The sequence below is a fragment of the Numida meleagris genome, chromosome 2 (genome assembly GCF_002078875.1).
Source record: "Numida meleagris isolate 19003 breed g44 Domestic line chromosome 2, NumMel1.0, whole genome shotgun sequence".
In the NCBI taxonomy this organism is placed as follows: Eukaryota; Metazoa; Chordata; class Aves; order Galliformes; family Numididae; genus Numida; species Numida meleagris.
In genome coordinates this window covers 43,196,164-43,211,208 of record NC_034410.1, presented here as the reverse complement: position 1 = coordinate 43,211,208, position 15,045 = coordinate 43,196,164, and the positions used below count along the sequence as shown (strand labels likewise).

At 51.3% G+C, this 15,045-nt stretch overlaps 2 protein-coding genes across 4 annotated transcripts in view; one reads left to right on the top strand and one right to left on the bottom strand.

Annotated features, from left to right (window-relative positions):
• TGM4 (transglutaminase 4) lies at positions 480 to 11,082 on the top strand. Of its 2 annotated transcripts, none has more exons than XM_021388886.1 (14): positions 480 to 635; positions 4,408 to 4,587; positions 4,662 to 4,768; positions 4,980 to 5,109; positions 5,457 to 5,575; positions 6,777 to 6,884; positions 7,333 to 7,507; positions 7,999 to 8,137; positions 8,376 to 8,479; positions 8,724 to 8,975; positions 9,187 to 9,537; positions 9,929 to 10,098; positions 10,267 to 10,403; positions 10,731 to 11,082. In XM_021388886.1, exons 1-14 carry the CDS (start codon positions 623 to 625, stop codon positions 10,870 to 10,872), a joined length of 2,127 nt encoding a protein of 708 aa, XP_021244561.1. In that variant the 5' UTR covers positions 480 to 622; the 3' UTR covers positions 10,873 to 11,082. The 2 variants fall into 2 exon arrangements, with proteins under 2 accessions (XP_021244561.1, XP_021244563.1); XM_021388888.1 differs by having other exon boundaries at positions 491 to 635; positions 4,412 to 4,587.
• Positions 13,665 to 15,045, bottom strand: part of ZDHHC3 (zinc finger DHHC-type containing 3) — a 28,005-nt gene continuing 26,624 nt past the window's right edge. For both annotated transcript variants that reach the window (XM_021388890.1, XM_021388889.1), the window contains exon 7: positions 13,665 to 13,978. In XM_021388890.1, the coding sequence (XP_021244565.1) occupies positions 13,745 to 13,978 (234 nt within the window). In that variant the 3' untranslated portion in view covers positions 13,665 to 13,744. The remainder of the gene's footprint in view (positions 13,979 to 15,045) is intronic.

The following is a 15,045-nucleotide window of genomic DNA, read 5'->3' as shown; positions in this document are numbered from 1 at the left end:
TCCTGGACCCAGTCTCACTCTCTTCTTCCCAGCCACTTGCTCCTCAGCCTTCACCCAACCCACAGGGAAGGGGCTTTGCCACAGTGGGAGCACTGGCTGTTAGCTCACAGCATCGAGTGTTTCTGTCCCAAACTCCGTGACAAAAGTTCTGTTAAATTCAAATAACATTGGACCGTTCCTTGTGGGAAACTCTTGTTTTCTTAAGGACTGAACATTTGTGAGCTGCCGCTTGAAGTTAGCCCAGTCCCAGCAGCCTGGATATTAGGGCACGAGTGCATTCTTGTTACTCATCTAATCCATGATTTACTGTTTGTCAGTGAAGGGTCTGTCCACTTGTCATCTGATTGTGCAAATTTACCTTCCATGTGAGGCGGGATTTAAGTTTCGCTGTTCTTCAGGGGCTGACTATGTGCAGAGGGAGTTGTAGTCATTTTTTTTTTTTTTTTTTTCCGCGGGAACTTCCTTTCTCTAAACACCACCCCTTGGCAGTGGACCTGCTGACACCTCAGAGCCAGAGAGATAAAAAGGGCAGCCCTGTTCCTGCAGCAAGCACAGAGGCTACTCGGGAGCTCAGAAGCCACTGGCATCGCAACCTTCTCTGGTCACAACACCGGCAAGAACCATGAGCTTTACTGGTGAGCTTTATGATAACATGCGGTACATTTGCAGCTTGGCAGGGCTCCTGCGGCGAGGCCTCGGGCTCAAGCAGGCTCTGGTGAATGAGACTTTGGGGAAGAGGGTCTGGGTGCCACTGGGGAAGTGCTGCTTTCGGGGTCAGGCTGTGCAGGTTGTGGTTTTGAGGTCTCTGCTGAACATGGCTGGAAAGTGCAACCCAGTGTTCACTGTTTTTCTTCAACCTGTAGAAATCTGGCTCCGCTGATGGTAATGGGCAAGAAATGTGTTTTTTGAAAACTTACTGGGCCAAGCTGGAAGGAATTTCTTTCTTTCAGACTGCTTGATTGTGTAGATTATTGCTCTTTAGGGATGGCTGACACCACCTGTCAGAAGCTGCAAAGTGAATGAGAGGGATTTATTTGGAATTCAGTCTGTCCCATGGCTTGCCCTATTGTCAGCAGAATCTGCACTGACCCAGTGAGGTGCCTGAGTCACTCCTGCAGTGGCTAAAGCTGCTGGGGTCAGCCCAAGCCCTGGGCTTGGTGCATAGCTGGGCAGCGGGGCAGCAGGGGTGGCTGTGCCAAAGGCAGAGCTGGCAGCAGGACTACGCTGTCCTGTGCTGCTCAGGGGAGGTTCAGGTTGGATATTAGGAAACGTGTCTTCTCAGAAAGAGCAGTGAGGCACAGGCACAGGCTGCCCAGGGAGGTGGTTGGAGTCACTGTCCCTGGAGGTGTTCAAGAACCGTGTGCATGTGGCACTGAGGGACGTGGTCAGTGGGCATGGTGGGGGTGGGTTGGTGGTTGAACTAGGTGATCTTAGAGGGCTTCTCCAACCTGAATGATTCTATGAATCTATGATTTCATACCTCTGTGCCTTGTGTGTGGATGAGCTGGAATTTCCCTGCCAGCCTCAGGCGGCAGCACCTTTGCCCTGAGATGAGTGCTCCCCCGAGGTTGGGTGAGGATGGTAAGTAAATGCAGGTGTCCAAATCTTGTTCCTTATTGCAGCCAGACCATATACTTCTCACTGCACTTCCTTCCAGGGAAGCCCTTATTCCCACTGAAGCCAGACTGGCTGTAAACACCCTGCTCTACAATATGATTTTTTAAACCTCATGACTTATGGATGTTGCATTTGGGACTGTAAGGATGAAGCTCTGGGTCAGGTTGTAACACCTCTGTAACAGATAAATCACAGAACTAGGAGAAAAATATATCTATATATATGTAACTCAGAGCATTCATCCACTACAAGCCATTAATTTGCATGCTCACAAGCCCACAGGCACTGCAAAGAAGGCAGCCTAAGGGTGGGGATGCTTCCACAGATAGGGGATGCCTCCAGCCGGTTCCATGGCATTTCTCAGAACAAATAGCTGTGACAGCTGGACCACAGGTCACCAGGGGTGTGATTTCTCAGAAAGCAGTGCAGGGTGGTCAGCATGCAGCCCTGGGTGGGCATGGCTCCTCAACATGAGACTCAGCACAGTCAGGGCTTGCTCCAAAAAAATAATTGTCTGTGTTATTTTCTCTCTGCGTCCTCAACATCAACGATAGCCAACAAAAAAATAAACTGAGAAGAAAACCATAGACTCACAGGCTGGTTTGGGTTAGAAAGGACCTTAAAGCCCACTCAGTTCCAACTCTCTGCCATGGGCAGGAGCTGCCGCCCACCAGATCAGGCTGCCCAGGGCCCCATCCAACCTGGCCTTGAGTGCCTCCAGGGATGGGGCATGCACAGCTTCTATAGGCAGCTGTGCCAGGGCCTCACTGCCCTCTGAGTAAAGAATTTCTTCCTAACATCTAACCTAAATCTCCCCTCTCTGAGCTTAAAGGCATTCCCCTTTGACCTGTCACTATCAGATGGTAACCCTCATCCCTCAAATGTAGGTCCTTCATCTGTTCGTAAGTTCCCTTCAAGTACTTGAAGGCCGCAATGAGGTCTCCCCAGAGCCTTCTCTTCTCCAAGCTAAACAAGCACAGTTCCATCAGCCTTTCTTCATTGAAGAGGTGCTCCAGCCCTCTAATTATCTTTGTGGCCCTCCTCCGGACCCACTGCAACAGCTGCATGTCTTTCCAGAGCACGGGCTCACCAGAGCTTTAGAAAGGAGCAAAGGCAAGCAGCTCTGGTGGCTGGAGATTGGTTTGTTCCAAGGAATATCTTTCCTTCACTTCTCCTTCAGCAAAGGGTTGGACAATTCCTGCTGAAATTTTTGGTGTCCTGCACACCCTGTTGTGCAAAGTATCAGCCCGAGATTGGCGTTGGCATGGAGCAAGCAAACAAAAAGCACTCCAAAAGGCAGCCAGTGAATGAAAGGTGATGGTTAATTTTAAGTCTGTTTACCATACTTCTGATAATTCTTACACAGTTACAATGAATATGATTTCTTGAGTAAATAGGAGGAAATACAGAGAGGCAGTAACTTGGTGCAGCTCACTGGGCGATCTGTTCGGTTTGCTCAGAGCTGTAGTCATTGTGCAGCAATTGCAGCCTTGATCCAGGCTGGGTTTCAGGATCCAGCCCTGCCTGCAGCCTCTCTCACGAGAAGCTGTGCCTGCACATCTCAGCCTCCCCAGCACTAGGGCTGGCTCCCAGTGATGCTCACCTTGGCACCACTGGCGGTGCCACATAAACTGTCAAGGCATTTTGTGACTTAATCCCTTAACCCCTCCTACCTTTGACTCCTTTATTTCTAAGTGATCCCAGTTTTCATGCTTCCTGACTCTCCCACCTCTTTATCTGAATCACCTGTGAGCCAAGCACTTGCTTAGCGTTGCTACTCCCTGCTGTTTGCACAGTACTTAGCTCTAAGGAGGCTCATGGGCAGAGGCAGGACACAGTTTGACACTTCAGAGGAGGCATGGCCACGTCCTGGCATGCTCTGGCTCTCCCTGCCCCACCTGGGCAGAGCCCCAGGCCCCCACCTTAGTGGGGAGCAGAGGGTTCTTGCCTTGCTCCTGCAAAGTTTGAGGTTTGAGGGGCTGAATTTTGACACTTCTGGGTCACATCCCACTTGGCTAAGTGCCTGTGTCCCACAAGGGGTGATCACAGCTACTGTCAACCATTACCTGATAATCACGACAGATACATTCAGTGCCAAGACAAGGTTAATAAAGTCTTTGACCCGAGATAAAACCAACAGTTGGGATTAATTTTTAAGCCACTGGTCCTGGCTGTTATTACTGTGACTACTCCTACTACAGTGACGGCTTCTACTGCCACTACTACCATTGTTGCTTTAGTATCTGCAGTAACGAAGAACCATTTGTAGTGCTCAAGGATCCTTGCTTTTGGCTATTCATATATTTCTATAGCTGTTTATGCACACATGCACATGTTGCCTCCAGTGAAGGACAACAAGGTGAGGAAGATGCATAGCTGCACATAGAGTGCCTGGGGCATCATTCTCTTTGGCATCTGCTCCAGAACTGCGAAAACAAAACCAAAATCAAAACAAAAGTGTTTCTGTGCCAAAGCAAAGTTTGCTTTGTGGCAAAGCAAGTTGTGTTACAGGAGGATGGTCCCGGCTGCTGCCAATGTGACTCCTCTCGCCCCCAGCACCTGCACTATGATGTGGGATGCTCCGGACCCAGTGGCAGAATTGGCACTGGTTTTTGCTGTAGAGCCATCTGTTCCTTGCAGTGGTCTTTGACGAGCATTCTTGCTGGACCACTGGGGACCAGGTGTTTTCATGACCCACAAGAGCTCTAGTAAGAAGAAAACTGTCTTTACTGACCAATATACCAATTTATTTTTTCCTATCTCCCTCCCCCTCCGCAAACGCTCTTCCAGACAGAGACCTGAAGGTCACCAATGTTGACTTCCTCAAGAGCCAGAACTCGGTGCAGCACCACACGGATGCATACAGCACCTCGAACCTGGTGGTGCGGCGTGGGCAGCCCTTCCTGCTGCAGCTGACCCTCAGCAGGGAGCTGCGAGCCGCCGACAAGCTGGCACTGCACTTCAGCATCGGTAAGCACTGCTCCGAGCGGGAGAGCACAGGGCACCGCACAGCCCTGCAAACCCATGCAACTTGTTATTTCCAGGGGAAAGGCCGATGGAGCCCTCAGGGACCCTGATGTCGCTGAACCCCAGGAGTACGAGGAATGTCAGCGGTTGGCAAATCGCCATCATCAAGTCCAAAGGCACAGAGGTAGGGCATGGGGCGGCACTGGAAGAAAACCCCATAGCCCCCGTCCTGTGTTTCCTCTTCCCCTTGGTTTTCCATGGGCAGCAGCCTTGCCCTGTTCACCTCCCACTGCCCCACTGGGCGCGCAGGATGTGCCCCATCCCTCTGCCCCACAGTGCCAGTGCCACCATGGAGGGTTGGTCATGTCATGTCCTATCTCCTTGTCGACTCCCAGTGCACGCTGTCTGTCACCAGCGCACCCAATGCCGCAGTGGGAATATATGGCCTGACCGTGAAGACTGGCTCTAATATTTACAAGCCTGAGAAGAACGCCGTCTACCTGCTGTTCAACCCTTGGTGTGAAGGTAAGGAGGGTGATCCAGCAAACAGGGTTATCGTTTCTGCTTGCAGGGACTTGACCTGGGAGCTTCTCCTCTCCTCCTTCCCATGTACATCCTTTCTTCTCTCTAACATGCTGCATCGCTGTGGGTCAAGAGCAATGAGCCAGCTCCTCACTGGGGAGCCCTTGGGGCTTAAAATAAAGACTGGTCTTATAGGAACCCTCCCACAATAGCAAGAAAAGTGTGAGTGCCACACGGCCACCAAGTGGTGTGAGTGTTACAGACCGCCAGCTGCCATGGTGTAGCATTCCAGGAAAATCTTCCTGTAGCAAGTGTGAAAATCAGCCAACATCTAAGTGTTTTTCCTCAAGGTGATACTGTCTTCCTGTCCAATGACGCTGAGAGAAAGGAGTATGTACTCAACGATACCGGCTACATCTATGTTGGGTCTGTCTACAGCATACACAGCAAACCCTGGAATTTCGGGCAGGTAAGGCACAGCCGTCCCCTCAGCATCATTACCTCTCTTCACTCTTTCTCTGTTTGGTGTTAATTTAAATGAATCCACAAATAGGTTAAGCCCATGAGCTGCTCAAAGCACTTGAGTAATCCCCCAGTTTCACTGGGAAGTCTCACCTGCTTAGAGTAATCTACCTACTTAAGCAGTTTCCCTAGCCCCAGCCTGAGACCAGAGCTCAATGGAACATTTGCCATCAGACCTTGAGAAAGTCTTCAGAAACTGAGAACAGAGCATTTCCGACCAAATCTTCCCCTCTGGGATCCCCCTTGCTGGCCAACTCAGCAGCTGGGGAGAGGGCGGACACACGATTCTGTCCCCATTGCATCATTAATGCTGCTGCAATCTTTTTGTTGTTGTTGTTCCTTTGGGGGTTTCTTTTTTTGCTCTGTTTTGTTCTCCAAGTCTGCAGTTTCAAACTGAATAACATAGCGGAGCCCAGCGAAAGTCTTCGTGGTGACGCATTTTCCACAAAGGGGCCAAAGGGCAGTGCCCACAGGGCTGTGCCTGTCTTAGTATTGATTCTGCCATGAGGCAAGGAGAAGTGATGCTGATATTCTGTCAGGCTTCATTGTGTAGGATGTCTGACATCTCTCTGAGAAGGACCTAAGGGAGTTTTATCAGCACCTGCTAATTAGGAATCTTTTGCCATAATAATTTGCATTTATGTACTTTTAAGCCAGAATCTGTTTTGTACTTATGTCAATAGCCTGAATATCTGTAGCCCTCTCAAAATGTCATTATTCATGTGAGCAGCGTGCAAGGCTTCAGGGAGGTGGCGCAACTGACTGAGGAGTGCTCGCAAGAGCAAAGAGTTGCTGGGCTGTGTTCTGGCTCTGCTTGTAAGACGTGTGACAGAGGCTGGTCTCTCCCAAGGTGGGTTTTCATTTAAACCCTTCTTTGGAGAGAATGGCTTTGGGAAACTCCATAGGCTCCAGAATCATAGAAACATTAAGGTTGGAAAAGATCTCTAAGATCATCTAGTCCAACCATTCATCTACCACCAGTACTGCCCAGAAAGTAGAAGTAGGTTCATTCAATATCATAAGGAAAGGTCAAAAATTTGGGCTAGTCAGGCAGTTTCCTCCAAAAACCTAGACAGACCTTAAGCTGAGGGAGCAAATTCTGTTTCAGAGTGGTGTGTAAAAATATCTCCTTTTTCTCTCCAAAACAGTTTGAGGAATCCATCCTGGATACCTGCATGTACCTGCTGGACAAAAGCAAGCTCAAGATGAGCAGTAGAAGGGATCCCGTGGTTGTGTCCAGAGCCATGTCTGCTTTGGTATGGCTCTCTCAGAGGAGTGTTCTGCCCCCCTAGCTTTCCCTCCTGCTTCTCACTCGCTTTTATTTCCCTGGGGAATAGAATGAGTACAAAATGGCAGGAGAAGAGCTAGGGAGGCGTCTTGGGTGGAGGGAAGAAGCAGGAGAAACGCAGCATCTCCCCACTTCCAAAGTGTGCTGCTGACCCAGCAGTTGTCCTTTGGTAGGCAACTGGTGGCCAGGCCCAACGCCGTGCTTCAGGGGCAGCTGCTGGTTGCACTGGGAGGCTTGCTGGGAGCACTGGGGCCTAGGATGCTTGAAGACATCCAGGCAGAGGGGTTCCAGGCGGGGAAACCCCAGCTGGTGCCAGCAGCCTTGTAGGGTGCTGTGGGGCTGTGGAGCACCTTGGGGAGATTTGGGCCTCATTCAGCCTCACCCCTGAAGTCTCCTCTGTGTGTGCATGGACACAGGTGAACGCCAACGATGACAGTGGTGTCGTGATGGGAAACTGGTCAGGGAAGTACGAGAAAGGGACGTCCCCCATGGCATGGATTGGGAGTGTTGCAATTTTGCAGCAGTATTACAAAACGAAGAAACCCGTCAATTATGGTCAATGTTGGGTCTTCTCAGGAGTCCTCACTACAGGTAAAGGGTGAAATGTCTCTCTATCTGATATCCTAATTTCTATGCTGGTAATCCAGGGAAACTTCTGCATGCCCTTTGGTGCTGGTGTTTTCATTAAGGGGTTGAGGCACCTGTCATGTGAGGAGAGGCTGAGGGAGCTGGGACTGCTGTAGGGGAGGCTCAGGTGTCTTATCCATGTGTATAATACCAAACGGGAGAGAGTGAAGCACTGAGAGCCAGGCTCTGTTCAGTGGTGCCCAGCACCAGGACAAGAGACCATGGGCATGAAGTGGAGCACAGGAGCTCCCTCTGAACACCGGGCAGCACACAGTGCTGTGTGGGTGACAGAGCGCTGGCACAGGCTGCCCAGAGGCTGTGGCATTTCCCCTTTGGAGATCTCCAAAATCCACTTGGACACAGGCCCCTCTAGGTGCCGTTGCTTCAGCAGGGGTTGGACCAGGTGACCCCAGAGGTGATTTTGTGACCCCGTGTTCTGTCTGTTTGTGTTGCAGTCATGCGCTGCCTGGGGATCCCGGCCCGCAGCGTGAGCAACTTCAACTCGGCGCATGACACCGATGAGAACCTGAGGGTTGACGTCTACCTGAATGAGAAAGGAGAAAAGCTGAAGTGGATGTCCTCTGACTCTGTCTGGTAGGTTCAGTGCTCCCTAGTCCGTGCAACACTCCGTTCCCCAGCCCCAGCAGGCTTTCCTTGGAGACTTTCCCTTTGCTTCGTGTTTGCTGCTGGGGAGGGAGAGAAAGCCCAGGGTTTCACAGGGCTGCCCACAAATCCCGCATTAAAGCTGCGCTCTGGAAGGGCTAAGCAGAGGAGCTCACCACTCTTGCCTACAAGAGCTCACTCCCTTTCTTTCCAACCTGAATGCACACAGGAACTTCCATGTGTGGAACGACGTCTGGATGAAGCGGAAGGACCTGCCGTCAGGGTTTGATGGCTGGCAGGCAATCGACGCGACCCCTCAGGAGCAAAGTCAAGGTAGGATTTACCCAGAAGGGCTCTTCTGCAACTCCCAAGGGAGGCAGGGATGTTCTTTATGGAGCTGTGGTCTCCAGCCAGCAATGAGCTCCTGAGGCCGCTGTCTGAGCCCGGGAAGCAGGGAATGGTGTTTCTTGGCAGGCTGGAAGCCAACCCTGCAGGGCACTGTGGGTACATGAATGTGTAAATACACTATGTGTGTGTCACGTTTGGCGTAGCAAGTAGTGTTGAATGTGCTTTACAGGTATTTTCCAGTGTGGCCCGTGCCCAGTGAAGGCTGTCAAAGATGGAGACGTGTATTTGCCCTACGACAGCAAGTTTGTGTATGCGGAAGTGAATGCCGACAAGGTCTACTGGCAAGTCAAGGAGGAGAACGGCAGGAACAAGTACACCAAGCTGGGCGTGGAGAGCCAGAGCATCGGCGCCAACATCAGCACAAAGGCCGTGGGGGAGAACAGGCGGGAAGACATCACCCGGCAGTATAAGTTCCCTGAAGGTGATTGCCCCCATCCTCCAAAGCAGAGCCAAAGGGGAGACCCCGCTCCCAGTGGTAGCACAAACCAAGGGGCTCTCCTGAGCTGAGGTTGGAGGCAGTCGGTGCCCTGACACCTTCTGCTCAGCAGCGGAAGAACAAATAAAGGGAAGGGAGGTGGCTCTGGGTGAGGGCACTGAGATACGGCTCTGAGGCAGCTTTTTTCCTTCATCAGGCTCTTCAGAGGAAAGGGCATCCATGAAGAGAGCCGTCTCCTACCTGCAGCCCTCAGGGATGACACCTCGTTCACGCTTTGCTGCAGTCCCCATAGTTGAGAGCCTAGGCAGCACGGGTGGCAAGGACCTAAATGAGGAGGTCCCCAAGTCTGGGGTCCAGCTGGAGATAACCAAGGAAAAGCCTCTGTGTCCTGGTGATCCCATTGAGGTGGCCATCATCGTGAAGAGCACTGTGGCCGGGAGCTGGACTGTCGACCTTGCCAGCTCCTGCCAGCTGCAGTCCTACACTGGGAAAGTCCATGCCAATCTTGGATATATCAAGCAGACTGTCAAGGTGGAAGGCCAATCTGGTAGGCATGGAAATTGTGATATGTTTTATAGGCTATTTACCCCCAGGGCTATTTGCTGCTTGCTCCATATCTTTGAACAATCTGGGCTACATTGCTGATCCCCAGCAGCATGACTGCAATGTACCAAACAACACACTAACAAGCAATGGATACTTGACAGTATTTGCTCATTCCAAGCATGAGTCACCCTTCCCAAAAATATCTATATATATCTTTGCTGCTAGTGCTTTCTCAGCCAGCACTTGCACTAGGGGGAGATGGGTATGCGGGGCAGGATGACCTCAGCAAATGTGCCTCACCCTGCGTCCCACCAGCATCACCAGGCACTGCCATCAGTGCGGCCTCTGCCACTGATGTGCTAAAGAGCCGAGTTGTGCTTTCTGTCCCGCAGAGGTGCGCATCCCACTGAAGATCATGCCCGATGCTTACATGAAGGCACTGGCCACAGTGGATGATGAAGAGCACGTCCAGGTCACTGCTATCGCTGAGATCCAGGGGACACCTGAGAAGCTCACCAAGGAGGTGTCACTGAGCTTCGAGTACCCCCCCATCCAGGTCCAGGTGAGGCTGCACCCCTTCGGGCTTGGCTGGGGCTAGGGAGCCCCAGGCAAAGGTCCCAAAATGAGGTGGGGGGGAGTGCAGGAAACACCTCCGCTTGGCAGAGCCAGCAGCACCTCCATCACATCTCTGATCCCCGGTGTTTGTGTTTGCTTCGCTCTCCTCCTCCAGATGCCAGAAACGGCGAAGGTGAACAACGACTTCACCTGTGCCTTCATCTTCAAAAACAAGCTGAACGTCCCCCTGGACAACTGCAAGCTGATGGTGGAGGGCTTGGGCATATTTAAGATGGCGACGTTTGAGGAAGGGTAAGATGAGGTTTTGAGCAACTCTGAGCCCCAGACAGCTGATGGGCATGGAATAACATCATTTCCTTCTTGTCTGTTATTTCTCCTTGAGGAAGTGGTAGGGGACAGTGAGCGGTGCAGCTCTTCAACATACGTGCTCGAGACAGTGCTGGGGGGTTCTCCATAGGGTACCAAGCCCTGCTTGCTGCACTTCGGTTGCAGGAGAAGGGCAAACCTGTGCTAAACAAATGCAGTGGCTTTTTCTTTAAGCAAAACTATGACAAACTGGTAAATGAGATCCATGATGTGCAAGGAGCTCATGCTGGGACTGTTCTCCTTTTTCCCTAGGGATATACAGCCGGGCAGGATCATTAAGTCTGAAGTCATATGCACTCCAACGAGAGTTGGAGAGAAGAAGATCGTGGCCAGGCTGACCTCCAACCAGGTCAAAGACATTTCGGTGGAGAAGGCTATCAAGGTCACCCAATAGGAACAGCACCCTGGCAGGGGACAGAAGGGGACCCTGAACGTGTGACAGCTGCGGGTCCCTGCCACCACTCCTCTCCTTGACTGCAGGATAGAGCTTGATGAGCAAAGAACTACAATCCCACTAAGCAAAGGGAATTACACTGACGTAATAGCCATAGCTACTTTGATTGCAGCTGACTGTGATTCAATAAAGAGCGTTAAAATTGACAAATTCACTGTGTGGCCGACGTTTGTGCTGGGGCTGTTTTGCAGCCTCTGCAGTCTCATGAGGCTGCCCAGACCCCACTGCACTGGAGCTCAAGACACATTTTAAGCAACTCCCCCTGTGCTTTCCTCTCTGTCCCTGCTGGCAAACATGCTGGCACTCTGTATTTTTGGCTTTAGACAGCAAAAGGAGCAAACCTGGCACAGTCTCCCCAAACAGCATTTCTCATACATCTTCCTCCCCTCTTGCACTCTTTCTCATTATCCTTTTGTGGGTGGGATGTACATTTTGAAAGTACCACCACCATCCCAGCACTCTCCTGGAAGCTTATCACCCCTTATCTGGATCAGGCTGCCCAGAGAAGCTGTGGTGCCCCATCCCTGGAGGTGCTCAAGGCCAAGTTGGATGGGGCCCTGGGTGGCAGCCCTGCCCACAGCAGGGGGTTGGCACTGGGTGGCCATTAAAATCCCTTCCAACTCAAGCCTGATTCTATTATATAAATCACAGAATGGTTTGTGTTTGACAGGACCTCAATGACCACCCAGTTCCAACCCCCTGCCATGGATTCATATAAAAAAATCGTAGAATGGTTTGAGTTGGAAGGGACCTCAGAGACCACCTAGCTCCACCCCCGTCCCGCAGGCAGGTTTGCCAACCACTAAGTCAGGCACTCAGTCTGGCTGCCCAGGGCAGGGAGCCCCACAGGGCAGAGTGGAGCACAGAGAATGGAGGAGCACGGTCTGCAGCATGGAAGTATTAATTCTTTAATAAGTACAATTAGCATTCGGAGGCATAAACCAGAGTTACAATTATCAAAATATATATATATCCAAGAGATACAGGTTCTTTACTTGCATAGAAAGCCTGCTTTAAAAAGCCATGAACACTGCCCATGGCCACTGCGATCCCATGCACCATGGATTGAAGCCCCATGCTGCAGTGCTGATGGAGCCCAGCCCGGGTCCATTCTTGGCGAGCCACAGCCCGGGCTGGTGGTGAAGGCACAATGCCACAGGGAGGGGAAGGGGGCTGGTTTCAATTTCATAGAAATAAATCACTTTGGTCTCAAGCTACCCGGTGGGAGTTACACTATGAGGTGGATGCTAGGGCTAGGAATAAAGCAGATCTCTCCAACTCATGAGGACTTCTGCTCCTTCAGACTTTTGCCACACTGTACCAAGGCTGAGCAGGAGGGTACCAAGGAGTGAGGCAACACTCTGGTTTCCTGATGCCAGCATTCTTCCAGCTCCTGCCCCTCAGATGAGTGAAAATGTGACAGCATGGAGGGGGCAGAGGGGAGTCCCCCTTCACGCCACTTTCCAGTTTCAGCCATGGAAACAACACAAAAACCCCAGAAATACCCACAGCTGAGGAGCAATGCAGGAGGCGGAACCCAGCAATCAGCACTGGGGATGCAGCTGTCACATTACCCCAAACACTGCTTCCAATGTTGGTTTCCTGCGGGGCCCCGCAGCCCCATGCCCACCCACAGATGGGAAAGTTAACTGGGAACAGCAGCCCACAGCTGGGGAACACGAGCTGCCCCCAGCTTCCACCTTACACACCCCCACGTTTCCCTGTAGGAAATCCCCTATAGACTCACATATGTCCCCAGTGTCCCTGTGATGCGGACCCTGAGGGCTGGTGCAAAAGTGAGACAGCCTCCCCACCACACTGCTACACAGGGCCAACCTACAGCAAGAGGATACCTCAGGTTCCCCAAGGTGCAGCTTGTTGCCCTTTACCCAAGACATTTTTTATAGACGCACAGTTCCTGATGTATTTTTTCCCCCCTAAATCTATTTTTCATTGAAAAAGGGGATAAACACAGGGGGTCACTATTGTTTTGAAACATCTCCCCTTGTTTTCCTGGGTTTTGGCCCCACTGTGCTCTGATCAGCCACCCACCAGACTGTTACCACACGCTCATCCCAAAAACTCCTTTATTGCTGCCATGGGGAAAAAAATCTTGCAATACCAAGAGGAATTTGGGCTTTCATAAATAACTGAAAGTTAATCCAGGTCTTCCACAATACCTTGATTTATCCCCCAGCTGCTTCATCTCTCTTTCCCAAGGCAATAATGATCTTTGCTGCACGTTACAGGGCCTCAAAGCTGCACAACCTGTGGCGGGAATCCAGGAGCACCTCGCCCAGGTGAGGTGCCACTGGTCAGTAAGGTGCGGGAGATGACAACAAGGCAAAAACAGCCAAAAGCCAGTCTAGATCTTGGCTGTCAGAATGCTGATGCCTGGAGCATCACCTCTGAATGCAGGCACCGGCAGGAGCAATAGGCAACACTCATCCAGCCCGTGCAGCGGGGACATGAGGCCCCACGGCTCTGGCCCCACAGCCGGGCTCTCCCTGAAGGCCACACAAGAGCAGCTCGGTAAGGCAGGACACAGCTCCAAAAGGTGTGTGGCTCTCATTTTTGGTAAAACTTGCTCTGGAGATTTGCATTGCTTCTGCTGGTGCTGTACCCGACTTCCCCATAAATAGTCCTGAAATAAATTCTGCACCAAAAGTACCCAAAGTACATTAAAAAAAAAAAAAAAAAAAAAAAAAAAAAAAAAAAAAAAGAAGACCTACCCTGTGTCTCCACCACAAGTAGTTAATCAAGTAACACACACCACCTGGAAGTGCCCCTTGGCCCCTGCGAGGATGCTCTGCTACTCGTGGGGCACTTGGATGGACACCTCCCGCGCCAGGAACTGCTCGATCTCCTCCTGCGTCATGATGGCGGCCGCGGGGGCGGGGGGCGGCGGCGGTGGGCTCCTGCAGTCCAGGTTGGAGAAGGGGTTGAGCCAGGCCAGGGACAAGGGACCGCCGAAGGCCGCCTTCAAACCCTCCCAGCCGCTGGTCCGCTCCCAGGTCGGCTTCTGCTTCTTAAGGCGCTCGATGCCCTGCAAGAAGAGGAGAGTTTGGAGGCGTTTTGCATTCAAAGCGGGTATTTGAGCTGCATCGTGGTGCTCACAGCTTAGCTACCGAGATGGACAGACAGGCAGACAGTCCCAGTCCCAGTGAATTATTTGAGTGTAAGTTGGTATTGCTTGGTAAAAAGAAGGCTTCTGGAAAGTCATCCCTCTTTCAAACTTGGACCTCTTCTCCCAGTACTTTCAGAATCCTTCCAACAAGTAACAAGATACAATCACAGCCTGAAATTTCACCCTACTTGGGCTTTTCTTAACAATAGTTCAGATACAGGAAAACACTGCAGCATTTCCCAGGCTCTGGGAATTACTGCAGCCAGACCTTGGCTCGGTAATGAAAATCGATATGAGAACACGTTTGGCACCAATTAAGAGCAAATATTGAGGAACGCTATTTCTACTTCACCAATTGCTCAAGGCCCATCCCAGTGCGAAGGAGCAGTGGGACAGCTCCAACCCATCCTCTTCCCGAGACCACCAGTAAGGACACACATTGACTGCAAGTGCTCAGGTGCAGAGCACAGCTCAGTGGCAATGTTTCACTCTGGAAGTCTTCTCTACGTAGAAACAGAGCACCTGGAGCGCTTGTTTTTAAGGCCACTCCTATGTGAAGTAGGGCACACGTCTTCGTGCCCACCTTCCGCATCACACACGAGAAGGAGTCAGATTTGTAGATGAGTGTGACAGCAACACAGGTGACGGTGCAGAAATGCTGCTCCTCAAGAAGCGAGGATACGGGACCGGAGCTTGGAGATGTTCAAGGAGAGGAAAAATGAGCAAATTCAGTTCAAACCATTTAAAACAGCAGCTTTAGAATAGCGGGATGAGAACCGCCCCTGCGTTCTGATTCCAGAGGTGTTCTCTAAGTAGCCACAAATCGTCTCAGCGCTTTGCAGGGGGAAAACAACAACATGAGAATCTCTGTGGCACCCCAACTGCACCCCCAGTGAGACTCATAATTAACATGGTATTATATAATTGACAAGCAGCAGCTTGCTCCTGCACTAACACTGGGGAGAAAAAGCACCAAGCATTCAAAG